The sequence below is a fragment of the Molothrus ater genome, chromosome 5, assembly GCF_012460135.2.
Source record: "Molothrus ater isolate BHLD 08-10-18 breed brown headed cowbird chromosome 5, BPBGC_Mater_1.1, whole genome shotgun sequence".
Taxonomy (NCBI): Eukaryota; Metazoa; Chordata; class Aves; order Passeriformes; family Icteridae; genus Molothrus; species Molothrus ater.
Genome location: NC_050482.2, coordinates 2,323,238 through 2,342,003, shown reverse-complemented (window position 1 = coordinate 2,342,003; position 18,766 = coordinate 2,323,238). Strand labels below are relative to the sequence as shown.

Below are 18,766 nucleotides of genomic sequence, written 5' to 3'. Positions count from 1 at the left end.
CAGGGAATGGCTCCCACTGCCAGAGGGCAGCCAGGGATGTGTGGTGGTGTTTGCAGGGGTCCCAGGATGAGGGAAGAGATGAGAATCTTGACTCCATGTTTCAAAGGCTGATTTATTATTTAATGAAATTATATTATATTAAAAGAAAATGATCTATTAAAACTATATTAAAAGAATGGAAGAAATGATTTCATCAAAAGGCTTGAAAGGAAAGAAGAGGAATGGAATTATAATAAAATCTTGTGACTGACCAGAGAGTTTGAGCCAGCTGACTGTGATTGGCCATTAATTAAAAACAACCAAGCTGGGCCAATCCCAGATGCACCTGTTGCATTCCACAGCAGCAGATAACCATTGTTTTTCTTTTCCTCTGAGGCTTCTCAGCTTCTCAGGAGAAAAATCCTGGCAAAGGGATTTTTCAGGAAATATCATAGTGACATGGATGGGATCTTGGCAATGAGGAATTCCTGGCTGGGCTGGAATTGCCAGAGCAGCTGGGGCTGCCCCTGCATCCCTGCAGTGTCCAAGGCCAGGCTGGACACTGGGGCTGGAGCAGCCTGGGACAGTGGGAGGTGTCCCTGCCATGGCAGGGGTTGAATGATGATTTTTAAGCTTTCAGCCCCACATCTTGGCATGACTCTAATTGTAAGCCAGGCCTGAATAGCAGTGACTCTGTCACTGCAGGACCTTCCAGTCCCACCATTGTCCCAAGCTGTGTCTTACTGGCAGCACTTTCAGCAGGATCTCCCTGAGAACAGAAGTTGTTAAAAGTCAAACTGAGAGGTGGATGTGAAGCACAAAGCTCTGCAGTGCCCCTGTTCATTTATTGTCTGGGCATGTTGCTCTCAGGTTTTTGAAGTCTCCAGGGCTGCTGAGCTCACACCTTTCCATCTCATCTTTTCATGTTTTGCTATCTTGGCCTTCAGCCACCTCCTGAATAGTCTGGGTGATTCATCATCTTGCTTTTTGCTCACAGAATATGAATTTTGATGCTATTTCCAAGCTCAGCTGTGTTGTGTGAATGCCCATGAACTCTGTGCCCCTGAATCTTTCTGCATTTTGAGTGCTCACACTTTAGGGTATGGTGCCAGTAAATAACTCTGGCACTCGTGGCTGGGGACTTGTTTGAGCTGCTCTGTCCCTGCAGCAGAGCAGAGTTCTTTGGGCTCCTATTTTGCACTTCCTGTGCAGTGTGCTGTACCTAAACTTTGCAAAACAGGCACTGAATTTTTCTTACTTTAATTTGTTTCCTGGCTCTGTGGCAGTCTCAGCTTAAAACCTTTCCCAGAAGTGCTTTAGGAGAACCAAATTTTTACCCTTGGTGGGTTACATACTGACCCTTCTGGCTTTGAAAATTCATTTAACATTTTCAAAGAAAATGAGAGCATTCTGCTGCTTTCCTAGGGTAAGAGTTCATCCCAGGATTTATGGACAAAGCTCAGCACTCTGAAAGCAGAGATCAATTCCACTAAATTTGAAATCAAGTGTAGGCAGTGTTCTGGTTTCACACAGTGTGCAAAGCTTTGCAGAGGTCAGCACAAGCAGAGAGTGGTGTGACCTTAGGGTCCCACCTAGAAGAATGACTGTGAGGGTGAGGGACCTTTTGGTATTTAAGTTTGCTTATTGGTTTTGGTCAATATGCATTGAAGTGGTTTTGACCTGATCTCACAGGAGGCCCCAGATCTGGTTTGTCATCAATCTGTGTTACACTCCCAGCCTTGCTCTTCATGTTCCCCTCTGTGCAAGGTGGGAGTTGTACAAGGGGCAGATATTCCAGATCCTTCTGGGGCTCAGAATCTCTGCTGCTCACAGTGACCCTGAGATGTGTTAGAAAGTCTCTTTTTCCCAGCCCAGCAGCTGGAGAAGGACTCAGAACTCTTCTGTTCTCATTCTCAAGGTTGTTCATTGTTTCTTATCTATAACATTCTTTCTCTGGCCTGCTGAGCTCTGTCCAGCAGGTCAGACAGAGGCACACTGACTGCCCCAGAGGCAGTGTTATCTTTTTATACTAAAAACTATGTGTATATTATTTACCATAACTTCCCAATACCTATCCCCTATGTTAGACAGTGAGCTTCTGCCTTAAACCAATCCAAAAGTGCCACCATCACCCAGAAGATGGAGGCCAGGAAGAAGGACAGGGTACACCCAAATGCCTCCATTTTGGGACCCCATTCTAAAAACCCCAAAAATCTATTTTTCACCCCATGACAAACTATTATTCTACTTAAACTCTCTTGGCTTGTAATTCATATAAAGGAGGTAATTTGCTCTATGCATCAAAATCAAAGTCACAGGTGTCTTGGGCTCTGTGCCAGGGTCTCTGAGCCCCCTGGCAGGGGTTTGAACCATCCAGGACAGCCAGAGGGATGTCCTGGCTTCTGACATCTGGGGATCTGCCTTCTGTAGTCAATTCTTGTGTGGACTCCTGGTGGGAAAGGCTTAGTTTTGGGTTTAGCTACAGAGGTGTTGCCTCTGTAAAACTGAATTATGAAGCAGAACCAATTTGGGCTCTCAGGGGGAGTTTTTTTTAAAGATCTTCTGTTCATTCCTTGCCCTGCTTCCAGTATCACGGGCTGGGGTCTCTGTACAAATCACAAACAGGACAGGGCTGCTGGGAACGTGCCTTGAGCTGTTTGATTTTCCAGCATCAGCCTCATTCCATGGCTGTGACAATGGGGAGATGCCCTCAGCTCACATGCCAGGCAGCAGACCAAGAACTCAATGTCACAACTCACTTTAGCAGTTTTTTGACCAATCCCACAAAGCAGAAGCACTTTGTCAGTAGTTCCATCCAACCACTCTAAGCACAGGTACCTTTGGTTAAACAATGCCTGCTTATTTCAAATCCAAACCTGCCTGTGAGCCTTCAAACACAATGCACAGAGCTCTGTTATTAACTCAGAACTCCCTCATATCTCACCAGATAAACTTTTCTGCAGCTTGGGGAGTTATTCTAGCCAAGCATTAATACACAGACCATTGTCCTATTTGTCCTTACTTTTCTACTTCTTACACAATTTTTCTGCTGCCCAATCTCATGGCTGCTGCTCAGCTCTAATCACAGTTCTGCTGTCTCTGAGGCTGCCTTTTGCAGCTTTCCCAAAACCCGCTGAATTTATGGATTCCCACACCCAGATGTGGACGGAGCTGATGATCTTTCTTGCAAGGACAGGAGCAGGAATGTCTGCTGAGATTCCTCCTGGCCCCACGGTTGTTTGCTGACCTAATTTGGCTCTCTGTAGCAGCAGTCCACTGATGAAGCTGTGCCAGGCCAGTGGAACATTTCCAATTAATGTATTGAACAGGGATTTGATGTGAAATGATCTCAGTGTGTGTTTTTCTTTGCCTCTGCTTTTTAGGACCCTCCTAGATGAGGGTTTTTTGTTGGCTGAGGATTTTTCCATGCTTGTCTTTTCAGAAGGACATTTTGGAGTGCAGTTTAGGAATCTCAAACCCTCCTGCCTCTGGACAGAGGCTGTTTTATGGAGCAGTTTTTATTTACCAGTGTCCAGTATTGGTCCACTGATGTGTTTTTCACATAGATTTTTTTTTTTAACTGCCTTCAGGTGAACAAGGTAGGAGAAAGTGCAGTTGAAATGGGATTTGCGGAGTGCTTTAAAGGCTCATTATTTAAAAATAAATTGAAGGGCTCCTTCTGAGTGTCTCTCTTCATGTGTAATTCAGTGAGAGTTCAGCCTGAGAAAAGGTTGGGCCCCAAGTATTCATAACTTATCACAAAACAAGAGTGGTGTGAAGGCAATGTGTGAAGCTGTGCTGCTAATTGCTTCCACATTTTAGTATGGATTGTTGATTTGCATTAAGCAGGAAAAGCTAGGTTACACTGACCTTACCAGGGAGAATCTGAAAGCAGGGAATGCTGTGAGGTGAGGGAATGGAGAAGGAAAACTCTTGGTGTTGCCTAAATGGAGAAAATTTAAATATTTTGCCACTTTGATGATGGCATGAGGCTCAGAACCAAACTGCATGGCAGCACGAAAGGGTTTGTAATGGCTTGATAAATAATGGAAATGCTGATCTGAACTCATAAATGTTCTGATTAAAACTTCTCTTCTAAAAAAAAAACTGGTATTACTCAAGTTATTGGGAAAATGATTTTACTCTTAGCTGGTCTGGTTTCAGGGAAAAAACACCAAACTTGAAGAAAGGAGGAGACTGCCAAAAGATTTAATAGGCAGATGGAAAATGTTTGCAGCAGAAAAATTAGTGGTGGCTTATTTGCTTCCATAGAAAATTAGATTCTTGCTGTTTGCCAAAATACTGAATTGATTTTTGGGAAATGGGTTTGGATTGTGGTACTTCAGCTAAATTTTCACATTAAAGAACATTTCACTGTGAGAGAAGTTCAGTTTTTAGGGTCTGGAAAGTTCCCCTCAGCCAAGACAGCACGAAGAAAATCAAATTTGCTTTTACCCCGGTGATATTTCTGGAATTCCTAATAAAGTAAATTTGGAATTCCTAATCAAACCAAAGTGGGGAAGGGCTGCTCTCAGTTGCAGGGCCAGATGTCATTAACCCTTGCTGTGCTGCTGCAGGTGAAGGAGAACCTGCTGTCCTGCAAGATGCTGCTGCACTGCAAGCGGGACGAGCTGCGCAAGCTGTGGATCGAGGGCATCGAGCACAAGCACGTCCTGAACCTCCTGGATGAGATTGAGAACATCAAGCAGGTCCCTCAGAAGCTGGAGCAGTGCATGGCCAGCAAGCGCTACCTCAACGCCACTGACATGCTGGTACTCCTTTTTTGGCACCCTTTTTTGGCACCCTTTTTTGGCACCCTTTTTTGGCCCCTCCTTTTGGCCCCCGTTTTTTTGCCCCTATTTTTGTGCCTGTTTTTGTCCCCCCTCCATCCCCTGTTTGCCCCCTTTCCATCCCCTTTTTGATCCCCTCTTTTTATCCCCCCTTTTTTCCCCCCCTTTTACCCTCCCCTTTTTGTCCCTCCTCCATCCCCTTTTTCCCTCTTTCACCCTCCTTTTTTTGTCCCCCCCCTTTTTTGTCCCCCCCTCTTTTTTTTCCCCCCCTTTTTTCCCCCCCCCCTTTTTTTCCCCCTTTCCATCCCCCTTTTTGTCCCCCCCTTTTTGGCCCCCCCTTTTTTGGTCCCCTCTTTTTGCCCCCCCCCCCCCCCCCTTTTCTGTCCCCCCTTTTTGTCCTCCCCCCCTTTTTTTGCCCCTCCTCTTTTTCTGTCCCTCCTTTTTTGGTCATCCCCTTTTTTTGTCCCCCTTCTGCCCCCTTTCCGCTCCTTTTTTGCCCCCTTTCCATCCCCTTTTTGCTCCTTTTTTGCCCCCTTTCCACCCCTTTTTTGCCCCCTTTCCACCCCTTTTTTGCCCCCTTTCCATCCCTTTTCCATCCCCTTTTTTCCCCCTTTCCATCCCCTTTTTTGCCCCCTTTCCATTCCCTTTTTGCCCCCTTTCTATCCCCTCTTTGCCCCCTTTCCATCCCCTTTTTGCCCCCTTTCTGCCCCTTTTCCCTCCCATCTCCTTCTTTTGCAGTCTCATGCTTTATTTCAAAATTAATTTTCCAGACCCCTGCCTGGATCATAATTTTTCTTAAAATCTTACCAATTATGTCAAACTCTTTTTTTATAATAGAAGGAACTGTCCTGTGTCCCTCTCTTCCATCCCCAGAATGCACTCACAGCTTTGGGCATTATTCACAGGGGAGGTTCTTGCACAGTTTAGGTGGGTTTGCCTCATTGGCTGCATGAGAGGACAAAGTCTGAAGGTTTAGGTTGGGCATGAGGAGGAATTTCTTTACAATAAGGGTGATCAGAGGTGGGGATGAACTGCCAGGAGGGGTTTGGAGTCCCCACTCCTGGAGGTGTACATGGAATTCTGGATGTGGCACTCAGTGGGGATTTGCCATAGGTTGGATTTGACATCTCACACATCTTTTCCAACCTAATTGGATTTGTGACTTTGTGATTTCTTTTCTGCTTACTTCCAGCTCCTGGTTAATCTCTTTTTCTCCCTTCCTTCAAGTGTTTTTTCTCTTCAGTTCCATCTCTTTTATTAGCTTGCCTTACAGTTCCAGCCTTGTCCAGTACAGTAAAATCAGGGTGCCCCTGATGAAGGAATGATTGGCATCTGACTCCAGTGATTCAGAATGCTGAACAATTGCTTTATTAAAACTATATTATATTACATTATACTGCACTACATTAAAGAGATACTATACTATAAAAATTACTAAAGAAAACTCATGACAGTCAGGACAGAGCTTTTTCCAATTTTCAAGGAAGCAAAATAATTCTAAGCAGAATCCAATTGACAAATCACTTCAGGTAAACAATCTTCCTAACACATTCCACATGTGCAAAAACAACAGGAGCAGAAAATAGAGAGAAAAATTGTTTTTCTCTTCTTCTCTCTGTGCTTCTCTAGAAAAAAAAACTTTGAGAGAGAGAATTATATCTCTCTGTTCAGAGAATTTGAATGCCACAGTCCAGGAGTTTCCTGGACTTCTCTAATAACAATCTTTCTTTTTCTAAACTTAACAAGCACATTTCCTGACCAGGCTCCAGTCCTTCCTTTCCTGGAACTGTCCTTAGGAATTAAAAACAAGAGAGGTGATTTTTCTCTTCTCAGTCCTGACATGTGGAATGCTCAGTCCAGTCCTGGCCTCTCCAGTAAAGACAGGTGGAGTTACTGGGTCCAGGCCAGTGGGGGATTACAGGGATGGTTAAGGAGCATCTCACACGTGGAGAGAGGCTGAGAGAACCCTCAGGGAGATGTTTTTGATGGTTATTATTGTTTCATGGGAGGGTGCAAAGAAAACAGGGCCAGACTCTCCTTTATGGTGCCCAGGGATGGGAGAAGAGGAATGGGCACAGCCTGAAGCAGAAGAAATAGTTTGACCCTAAACCAGCCCTTTTAAAATGTAGGGATGGTTGAACACTTGAAGAAGTTCAAGCTCCATAGACCCAGAGAGGTTTTGGAATCTCCCTGTGTGGAAAATTTCCAAATCCAGGCTGGACATGGCTCTAGGTGCCCATGCTTGGGCAGGGAAGTGGATTTGATATTCTCCACAGGTCCTTTCCATCCTAAACCACAAAAAGTAGAGGCAAAAGTGCTATCTCTGTTTCTTACTCCTCTTTGCCAGACAATGCCTTTAAGGCCATCTTTTCATTGCCATATTTTATTTGGTTTTTTTCCCCTTCACTGCCCTTTGTTGTCTCTCTTAGCTGTGCCTCTTCACTTCTTTTTAATAAGTCATTACCCAACAGGAGAAAGAGCTGAAAATTGTCACCCTGAGCTTTAATTTCCTCCTTTTTTGCTTTATCTTCTTTCACCTTAAACATGATTTTGTAAACCTTACCTTGTTCTCTGTGCTGGATTCCCCACAGCTGGATGCCACTCCCATCCCATGGCCTGTGGAACCTGGTTTTTGTTGTTTCTGTCACATCCTCGTGTCTGCTTCCATTCTGCCACCACCTTCCTTTTGTTTTTCTGTTCCTCCTCTTCTCCTGTGCCAGCCCTGCTGCAGTCACAGGATCCTGGAATGGTTTGGGTTGGAAAGGACCTGAAATCCCACCCAGTGCCACCCCTGCCATGGCAGGGACACCTCCCACTGTCCCAGGCTGCTCCAAGCCCTGCCCAGCCTGGCCTTGGGCAGCTCCAGAAATGAGAGAATCCAAGTGTGGTGTTTGCCTGATATTTTCAATTGTCAGATGGGAAAAAGGAGGTGGAAATTAAGGATGTCCAGTGTAGGTACCAAAACATGATACTCACAGTTGCCATCAGTATGAGTTGAAATGTTGGTGCTTTTTTCACCAGTTTGTTTGGTTTGGTTGCTTTTTGGTTTGTTTTTTGGTTTGTGGGGTTTTTTTTGTTTGTTTGTTTTGGTTGGTTGATTGGTTGGTTTGTTTGTTTGTTTATTTGTTTTTTGTGGGTTCCTTTTTGATTTAAAAATATTCTTTTCAAAATGCCAGACAAATAATCTATTTCGTATTGGAAATCCGTGTTAGGAAATGTAAAAAGAAAAATAACCTTGCTTAAGATTTCTCATACATTATGCTTTAGAAATGGTTTTCAACCTGTGTATTTGATATTTACTGGTTTGCAATGTTTTGTATACAGTTATTTTAAATATAAACACTTCTGTGTATATAAATATGTGTGCTTGAGTAAAGTTGCCTGTGGCTATGAGGGAGAGACAGCATTAGATCTCTCTGATTTATAGACCTCTGCAGCATTTCTGCTGCTGCTCTGGTTGTTTTTTTGTTTTCAGCATAGCAAATATTTTCTAATAAATCAAATAGTAATGATATAAAAAGCAGCTGTTAGTTCATGAGCTTTTTTGAATATATATCAAGGAATGCAGAGAAACCTCAAGTGGAAATTGAACACTCAATTTCAGCCACTCATTGACACTTGCAATTCTCATTTGAAGACAAATGTTCCTGTATAAAGAAACAGTAATTCACCTGCATTTGGAGCTTTTCCTGGCCAAAAAGCACTGCAGGCTCATTGGCTTTTGCCATCTTGTGTTAACAGAGCTGTGATGTTGTAATCACTCACTGGCTGGGGATAATTCCCTTCTCCTTTGATATGATAGGAACATTATGTAAAATCATTGCTGATCTGTCAGGGAGGCACAGTGTCCATAGATCTGCCTGTCCTTTGGTTTCATCCCTCAAGGTAAACAGCTGCTGGTGGCTCAGGAGAAGCCCAGAGTGCTCTGAGCAGGAGTTTGCAGCCATCCCCCTGCACTTGCAGCCCTGATTGATGCTGTTCCTGTAGCCCTGTGATCCATGCAGTAGGAATCAGACCTTTGCATCATTCCAGCCTGCTGCATCCCATCCCTGCAGCCTGCTCTTTGTATTCCACTCACATTAATTGAAGTAATTTTGCCACTGAAGCGTGTTTCAAACCTCTGCATTTAAATTGAAATTTTAATTCCCTTATTGTTTGGAAAAGAAGGCTGAGGATGGCTTGTTACAGGTTTCATTATCACTCAAAACTCTCCAGCTGCTGGTTCTAATGTGCAGTGACTGAGTAATGCAGGCAAGGATTGTTAATAAAAGACTGGCAGCTTTTCCCAGTTGGATAAACACAATGCAGAGGTACTTTGTGACAGCTTACATTTGTATGAAGTTAATTTTTTTAAGTGACAGCTTTTTTTTTTTTCTTTCTGATTCTGTATCCAGCCAGAGCAGCACACAAATATCAGGTGTTCCTGTTGTGTGTTCCTCCAGCATCTTGATAATTCCAGGAGCACAGGCAGTAGGATCAGGTTTGCTGTCCTATAATTGCACATTACAGGGTGTCTAAAAGAACCCATTTCCAGCATCCTTTGAATTGTGAAGCTTTGGAGAATTTGGGAATGTCTGGAACAGCTAAAATGCCTGTTGGAGCTGGAATGCATTATACTTATTTTCCATTTCTTTACGTGCCTTTTTGATAGAGTGAGTTTGTACATTTGCCTGAAATGGAGCTGCTTTTTCACACACTGAATTACTGCCAGCAATATTCACTTTTATGGGGCACTTCAGTGCACGTGCAGCCATTTGTGGGTGGTTTTTGTTTAATATAAAACAAGAGAAGGGTTCAGGGGGGACCTCCTGGCTCTGCACAAGTCCCTGACAAGAGGGGACAGCCAGGAGGAGGAAATGGCCTCAAGCTGGGCCAGGGGAGCCTCAGGGGGGATTTTGGGGAGAATTTCTTCATGGAAAGAGCAGTGGTGATGGAATCCCCATCCCTGGAGGGATTTAAAGCCATGTGCACATGGCACTTGGGGACATGGGGCAGTGGTGGCCTTGGCAGTGCTGGGAATGGTTGGACTCCATGATCTGAGAGCTCTTTTCCAACCTAAATCATTCCATAATTCTGTGATCTGCTATTGAGGGGAAATTCTGAACCAGGAGGAGCTTCCTAAGGACAGTCTGCAGGGAGGGGAGTGAGCAGGGGCCAGGGTCACTGTCACTTCCCACTGTCACATCAGGGACACTGATGTCACTTCCCTGGCAGCCTGGGCTTGGCTGCTGGCATGAGGAATCCAAGTTCTTGCAGAGCAGAAGTTCTGGAAGTGCTCCACACCACCAGAAGCCAGAGCAGAGATCAGCAGTGGCCAGGACAGGGGATTCACCCTTGCAGGAAACAGTTTCATGTCCAATCTCCCCAGCACTGGGCTGTGCACTGATTATGCTCTGCATAGTAATTAATAAATTAATTAGCTCAAGATCATGGAGATCTGTGCTGTTGCTTTAATTCTTCTGATTCCACTGTTGACCCATGAGGTCCCCATAGGGAAAACTTAATATTTGCCATTTGTTTCTATAATTTAAGAGCTGAAATGCTGAAAACAGTGAAGAAATATTGTTGAATAAAGCAATTTAAGGTCATGTCATATAATTGAACAAAACTCTTTAGGCTGCTTTGGTTTTGTGTCTGGATTTGCCCTTGAGGCAGGTAATAAACACTGAAACTGCAGAAATCTAGCCATGGGATAAGAGGGAGGATCTTTGCTATTTCCACCTGAATTTTTTTTATTAGGAAGAATGAAGGTGGGAAGAAGGAAGGATGGAGCTTTTTGATTATTCTTGACTTCACTTCCCCCACCCTTGTGTTGCAGAGTGAGGAATTGGTGTTTTCCTCATAGGCTCATCCTTCTCCTGTGTCTTTTTCCCAGGAAATAAAAAGCTGTCAGTATTTTATTTCTCAGAAGCAGGGAATGCTCCAGCACCTACTTTTCTTTCTTTTCCAGTGTTAAAGACTTAAACTTTAGGTTTTTAATGTCAGGAAATTAATTATATATATATATATATATCTGCTCTGCTTTGTGATGTGAGTAATAGCAGGAGGACTTTTTGGAGCTGATCACTTTCTCCCTGCACATTTGGCATTTTACAAAAAAAGTGGGTTTGTGTTTGTAAAGGCAGGACTTTACAACACAGCTGAGTGACTGGGTGACAACAGGGGCAGAACAGGAAGGGCTGTTAAAAAGTGGAAATGCTGTGCAGAAATCATGGAATTCCAGAATGGTTTGGGTTGGAAGGGACCTTAAATCCCACCCCATCCATGCCAGGGACACCTCCCACTGTCCCAGGCTGCTCCAGCCTGGCCTTGGACACTGCAGGGATCAGGGGCAGCCCCAGCTGCTCTGGGAATCCCTTCCCAAAATCCCAGCCCAGTTTCCCTCTCCAGGGAATTCCCTCCATTCCCAGCTCTCCCAGCCTGGGATTGGATCCATCCCCACCCCAACTCCTCTCTAGGAAGGGATTTTGGGATCCGGGGACTTCACTGGGAATCTCAGGACTCCAGGAAGGGTCTCCCTTCCCTTTTCCATCCCCAACTTCATAAAAATCCCTCAGGGTGGATTCTGAGTGTCCCAAATCCCAGAATGATTTGGGTGGGAAGGGACCTCCAAGCTCATTCCAGGGACACCTCCCCTATCCCAGGCTGCTCCAATCCTTCCTGGGACATTGCAGGGATGCAGGGGCAGCCCCAGCTGCTCTGGGAAACAAATGAAGGTGGCACAGGAAAAGGAGATAGAGGAGAAATTTCAAGGCAGGGACAGCCTGGAGAGCAGTGAGCACAAGGAGCCCCACTTGCTGTGGGAAGAGGGAGTCAAACAAGGGCTTTAAAATATTGAAATGTTTCTGCTCTCTGTGCAAAATATTTACTCATCCCATAATGAGCATCTCATTCCAGAGCAGCTGGGGCTGCCCCTGCATCCCTGCAGTGTCCAAGGCCAGGCTGGAGCAGCCTGGGACAGTGGGAGGTGTCCCTGCCATGGATGAGGTTTAACAACCCAAATTCTGATTCTGTGTCCTCCTCAAGAACCTCCTCTGCATTCCATGTTAATCTTCTGGAAAATCCTTTGGAGTGCCAACATCTCCTTGCAAAACTGGCTGTTTGTAGCCCTGGGCATGGCTGAGATGTAAAAATCTCATTTTTATTCCCTGGCTGCAGCTGCCACCTGTGGCTGTCCTCAGGATGGCACAAGGAGAGCCTTTCAATTGAAAATGCCTTGTAGTGAGCAGAGTTCTTACACTTGCAGTAGCCTGGAATAATGAAATAAATAAAAATAACAATGCAGTTCTCAGCCTGCATTTTATTTACTGCCTGCCCTTCAGCTGGAACAAGGAAAATCAATAAAAACACTTTCATTTGGTTTTTCTGCATTCCTTAGTGCAGCTCTGGGATTCAGGTGCTGCCGTGGAAGAATTTGATATTTTGGAATTAAGTGGGGATAAGAGAGCTGGGTTTGTTTGGGATCCTGTAGAAATGAAACCTATTTAAATTTACCTGTAAAAATCCAGAGCATCCTGGCTTTTTATAGGTAAATTTAAATCTTGGCTCTGCTTTGAAATTCTCTTTTTGTCTCATTTCATGTGACGTTTCTGTTAATTGTTAATGATTGGCAAATCTGATTTCTTAAGGTGAGGGACAGGTGAGGAAGAGACACCTTGTTTTTTGTGAATTTTATTAATTCCATGTGCACCTGGAATATGTTCTGGTGATTCCAAAAACCACAGAAATCGTGGGCTTTGTGTGTCTGAAAGGTCTGGGGCCACCCAAGGAGGATCTGAGTTGAGTTGGATAGAATACTGATAAGTTCTTTATGCAGAAGGATTTGGGTTTTTATTCTTAGATCACTTTTCACCTCGCTTCTCTATTTTTTCCTGTTTTTTCCCTAAATTTAAGGGTTTTTTTAAATATTTAAGATTTTTTTTAAATTTATTTTTTCCTTAAATACTGCTTTGATTATTTTTTAATAAATTTTAGGCTAGTTTTAAACACATTAGAACATGAAATTTCTGTCCCTTAAAAACACTTTTATTTTATTTCCCCTGGACACAGTTTCAATGACTTGCTCTCACTCTTTTCCTGCTGTAATTTGCTTTATCAGGGCAGTCTCTTGCAGGAAGTTTTAGTACCTAAAGCTGATTTACATGGCCACATGCTTGACCCCAGCTCTCCTCAGAGCATCATCAGGGGGCTCTTGGCTCTGCTAATAACAACCCTTCATTTCAGCTGGTAAAAGCTTATTTATTAACAAATTTAATCAGAAATCAGGCTGTGGTGGAGGTGGAGCAGAGTTGGAATACAGAGGATGCTTTTCCAGCAGTCATTGGGCTGTCCAGGAATTCTTTTTTAAACTCTGGGATGTAGAAGAGAATTTTATCCCCAATAAAACATTGCAGCAACACCATGAAAAACTTGTTGAAGGGTTATGGGACACTATAAAATAATCCAGATTGAATAAATCTGGAGAAATAAATCTGATTGAACTGCTTTGAAAATGCAGCTTTAAAGCTGGCAGAAAGGTGTAATAAATTCAGTTTTCACTAAAGCATTTGAAACATTTGGGATGAAAATGGAAATGAGAAGTGAAAGGAAAAAGTCTTGGGTAATTCTGTCATGCCAGTGGATAATTCTGCCATTTCTGGGAAGTCATTTGTCCATAGTGGTGGAGAAATTGCAGAATTTGTGTTCAGGTCCAAGTGAGCAGTTGGATAAACCTCTTGTTTTTAGCCCCTCTCTTCCCTGAGCTCCACTTTTGGTTCCAGCACTTTGTTGCTAGAAAGACATTGATGAATTACAGGAGTGGAGGAGGAAGGAGAATGATTGATGGGTGACTGAGGCAAATGCAAAAGAATTAAATTTCTCTAGCTGGAGGAAAGGACAGCAAGTGAGGAACATAATTTTATAAATATTTAAAAGTTGGCAGAGGGAAAGCAGTGTTTGGTCATTGCCATTGGAACACTTCAGAGAAATAAAAGCTGTTTGTCCTTTGTGTTAAGGTGTTTCAGCCAGGTCTGTCCAAAATCACCCTTTGACTTTTGTTTGTATATTTTTTTCTCTCCTTCCCCCCTCAGATCAGTTTGCTTGTCCCAGGATGAGCTGTTTTCCTGCAAACTGAGCCCTTTTTTTGTGTGTGTAGCAAAGAATCTTTCCAAGTGATTTTCCAACCCTCTCAGCTTCAGTCATCTGTGTCAGTCCCCCCCTTTTTGTGCTTCATTTGCTCACAAATCCTTTCATGCCATGGAGGGGAGTCAGTTCAGCTCTTCCCAAAATATTGCAAAGGAACCATAATCATAATTTACAGCTCTTTCTTTGCTTTTTGCTTGTTGAGTCTTACAAGATTTTGAAAGGTCAACAAAATTGGGAGCAATTTCTTCCCTCACCTGAATATCCACCCAGTGCTGTCCATCAGCTCCTCATTAATCCTCATCCCCTGGGGTCCTTTGCTCCTTTTCCTGTTTTTAGGAATTTTCAGGAATATCATCACTGATCTCTGGTGCTTTTCCTGTTTTCCATGATTTTACCTGAAGACTCTCTGCTTTAGGATCACCAGGGTGGTTTTTAAGTTCAGGGTCATCTTAAAAATTCCTATTCACTGATTTGTTTGGATGCCACCTCACACTGTGCTGTGGCAATTTGGTAGCAGACAATTCCCAAGCCTTGGATTTATTATTTTCAAAGTTTTCCTTGTATCCCATTGTTTGGCTGGCCCATCCTCAAGGGCCATCACTTTTCAGCTTCATCCTGATTCATCTTGCAACCAAAATACTGCAACAAATCTACAGATGAAACACAGCCTTGATAAAACTTGATAGCCTTGATAAAACTTGTGTCAAGGTTGGAATTAAAAGATATTAAATCCAAAAGATATATCCAAAAGATACTGGAATTGAAAACCATTATATCCAAAAGATATTGGAATTAAAAACACAGCCTTGATAAAACTTGTCAAGGTTGGTATTAAAAGATATAAATGCAGTTTAAAGCAAGTTTAATCATGTGCTTGTTAAGTGTTGCCAGCAGTGGAGGCTGTGAGTGCTTCACAGGCTTTTGGTTTTTGGAATTCTGTGATTCCAACCATTCTGTGATTCCCTGCATTGTCCATCAAAAATGTGGGAATTTTGCAGCCTTAAATTCAGGAGCTCCTTGCTTATTTTATTGCTAATAGACTTAGGAGTGATTTGGAGGTTTGAGGTGGGTAAAAATAGAGAACACAGACAAACCCTGCTGAAGTAAACATTTTCTCACTGCTCTCCAGGTACAACTCATGTCCAACAGCTTTATTCATTCCCCTCCCTTTTCTCAAGTTGTTTTTTCCATGGCTTTTGCTCAATCTGTCACGCTCCTGTGCCAGGCAGTGGGTGGCACAGGGATGGGGTGGCACCTGGGAGTGTTTCTTGCTGCTGTTCTGCCTCTCACAGTGTTGGATTGAGCCCTTTTCTGAGTCAGAGATGGGGCAGTTGAGAGGCATTTTAAAAACTTTTATTCCCTTTTGAGTCTCATGTGAAGGGTGTGACAGTACAGATGTTATAATTCACCCCATCGCAATCAGAAGCAAATTATTTCTTAATTCCAATACATTATAAGTGTTTCTTGGTCCATCATCTTGCTGTAAATGCTTTAAATGCCAATAATCTAAAATTACCCCAGGTGGGTCCCACTCCAATGCATCTTTCACAGTTCTGTTTCTCCAAAGTATCCAGTCTTATTTGCAAAGCCACCCTTTGGAACTTGTTTCCAGTTCCATTTCTCTCTCAGCAATGTCTGTCCCATTCCAGGGCATTTCTAACTCAGCATTTCTCATCTCAACGTTTGCATGCAGATGTGAGCTCTCTGTCAGGCTTTGAGAATTCTCTACAAATCCACTTCCCACATTTCCCCCCTCTCTCGAAGGGAAAAAACTTCTTTGATGGTTTTGTTTATTGTTTGTTGTGCACAGTGAAGTACATAAAGCACTATCACTAATATTGTCACTATAACAATCAATGTTATTGTAATAATAACATTGATTATTAATTAATAACTTTAATTATTTATAACTTATTTAATAAGTTATTTTAGTTGCCCCATCTCTGGGTCAGAAAATGGCTTAATCCAACATCACAGCACTTTGGTTGACAGGTTTGGGAAGGGACCTTGAAGCCCATCCAGTGTCACCTCTGCCATGGACCTTCTACCATCCCAGGCTGCTCCAAGCTCTGTCCAGCCTGGTTTTGGACACTTCCAGGGACCCAGGGGCTGCTCTGGGAATTCTGTTCCAGGGAAGAGAGGGAATTTGTGGCTCTTGTGTCTCTCTGCCCCCTGCCAGGTCCCCAAGGCTGCAGGGTGAGGACTTTGCTGTTCCACAGCAGTTTGCAGGCTCAGTCCTTATCTCCTGCAAATGAATTTCAGTGACCTGCTTGTTTAGATCTGCCTACACTTATTTCAGCTGGTTTTTAGTCATTTTCTTTTCCTGTACCTTGTGAAAGCGAGTCCCTTGTAAAGGCAGCAGATCAATTCTCCTTTTAAATGTCAGCATTGTTGTATTCACCAGCGAGGCAGCTGCAACCTTCTGGGTTGTTGCTTATTTATTTACTCTTTTATTCTGAGGGCTCAGCTTTTTCCCTTTTGTCAGATTGTGTTTATGTACAACTTTTTTTTTCTCTCAAATTATGACCCACCACATTGTTTCCTCTAAACCTTTCTCAGTTCTGTGTTCATGTTTTTATATCCGTTGTCCAAATTCAGAACAGACTGGTTTCCCAGCCAGAAAGGATTTGGTTTTCTAGTAAAATAATTAATAATTGAGGGAGGAATTCTTCCCTGTGAGGGTGGTGAGGCCCTGGCACAGCTTGCCCAGGGAAGCTGTGGATTCCTGATCCCTGGAAGTGTCCAAGGCCAGGTTAGATGAGGCTTGGAGCAACCTGGGACAGCAGAAAGTGTCCCTGCCCATGGGGACTGGGTGATCTTTAATGTCCCTTCCAACCCACAGCATTCCATGATTCCATGATTTTATAATTCTATCATTATTTTGGTTTTTTTCCTCCACCCTGAAAAAAAAAAAAATTGAGACTTTTATCTCTGCTGACTTCCAGGCCTGTGGGGGTTCAGCAGAACCCTTGAGGGAATAAACAGATTCCACTGTAAGCAGACTGGGAAACTTTGGCTGAAGTCAGGAAAGAAAGAATTTTGACAAATACCTTGTTAACACTTAGGTTCTCATTTGTTGTAAAATGCTGAATTAAACCCTTCCAAATTTCCTCTTACACTAAGCAAGTGTTTAGCTGTGTTTTCTTTTTAAGGCAATTAAGTCCTGCTCTAAACTGCCTGTGACCTTTAAACAAGCTGCCTAATGGTGCTGGTGCCATGGTTATTTTCTATCAACTTGCAATTTTTAGCTTCTACAAAGCACAGCTCTTTTTTCAGCCTTATTTCATCTCTGTTTCCTAAAGGGTCTTTGCTCATTGTAGGTACTAATAAGTAGAGAGAGATAAGGAGATTTGAGCATAAGGAATTACTATCAGATCATCTAAGCCAAATTCTCTGCTAATCCAGGCCAATATTTTAATTAGTGTTTGACTAAATTACCCTTATTGTGTGTTCATGAGCAGCTTTCAATGGGAGAGAGAGCTGAATTCAGGAATTAAAGGAGGTGCTGCTGGGCACTGCCCATTCTTTTGGTACAATTTACTCATTGTAAAGCAGTTTTTTTCCACAAGAATAACAACTTGTTTATTGTTGATTCCTTTTCCAGCTGCTCTGTGTGGCTGGGGCTCCTCTCTGCACCCCAGCCCCTGCCAAAAGATTCATGTGGGGGAGCTCTTTTACCTGTCCTTATCTTTTGTGTCCAGCCAGTCTAACACAATGCTGGGATCCCCCTGCAGAAAAACAAACAAAAAATAACTTTATTTCTATTTAACTGAGCTGTGTGTGTAGAAAAAAAGAGCCAGGAGTGACCATCAGCTGCTTTTTCTGGAGCCTGGAACCACTTGTAGTCCTTCTGGACATCTCATTTCCAGGTTTTCTTGGGCTGCTTTTCCCTTATCAACTGGAGTCTTGCAGGATAACTCTTCCTCTCTCTATCCAATCCCACATCTTTTAGGGCTTTTGGACTCAGCCAGCAGCTGCTGGGAGTGTTAAAAATCGGGGAAAGCTGATTGGCATCTCTTGCATAATCCAAATTTCGGTGTGTTAGGAGCTGAGGGGGCCATAAAGTCAGAAAAGTTCCTTCTAGAGTTCCACTGTCGATCTGCCTTTAGTGTATATTTAATTTTGTGCATTTTTTTATTGATGGCTTTGCTTCCTTTTGGTCACTTATGCAGTTCTGGGCTGGTTTATCCAGCACACAAAGGTTTTCATCTCAAATTTTTTTATTGTGGAATATAATCTTGGGTGCTGCTTTATTGCCAGGACCTAAATCATCTTTCTGTAAGCCAAACTGCAGAAAGGAAAAATATTTAGTTTGGTTTTTAGCATAATATTTCTATTGTCATCTAAACCAACCTTCCTTTGACTTCCATGAACATGAGTAAATGGTTGAATGTTCAATTTTATTTTTTTAAGATGTCCTTTAGAGCTGTTTTTTGACCTTAATATTTTTCGTGAGCAATGAACTCTTTAGGAACTGACAAGACAAAACCAGAGCTGAGTGGGAAGTTTAAATTCCCATTCTTTGTGTTTCAGACAAAACTCTTCCTGAATGTCTTGGGTTTTTTTTAATGTCACTTTTCACTTCTTTTCTGACTGCTTTTTCATCACTCATTTTCTCAGTATGACAAATGTCTAAAATGTGATAAATTGCTCCTGCTCCTTGCTCTGGTGGGATTTTTGGTCCACTCTCAGGGCAGTTGTAGCTTCCCTGAAGCAACTGGGGAGGATTCAGGTGCCTTTGGGATGGGGAAATTTGGGGAAAAAAGCTCCTCCTGCCAAAGGAAGAAGAGGAATGAACATTTCCACTTCTGCCTGAGTTTCCCACGTGCTGAGCTCCTCCACTTGGGTGAGCTCTGCCACCTCCTCTGGGGAGA

General features: G+C 43.1%; 1 protein-coding gene across 1 annotated transcript in view; it reads left to right on the top strand.

Moving 5' to 3' along the window:
* EXOC4 (exocyst complex component 4) overlaps nt 1–18,766 on the top strand; it is a 362,041-nt gene that overhangs the window by 31,615 nt on the left and 311,660 nt on the right. The window contains exon 3 of the mRNA XM_036400734.2: nt 4,557–4,751. Within this exon, the coding sequence (XP_036256627.1) occupies nt 4,557–4,751 (195 nt within the window). The remainder of the gene's footprint in view (nt 1–4,556; nt 4,752–18,766) is intronic.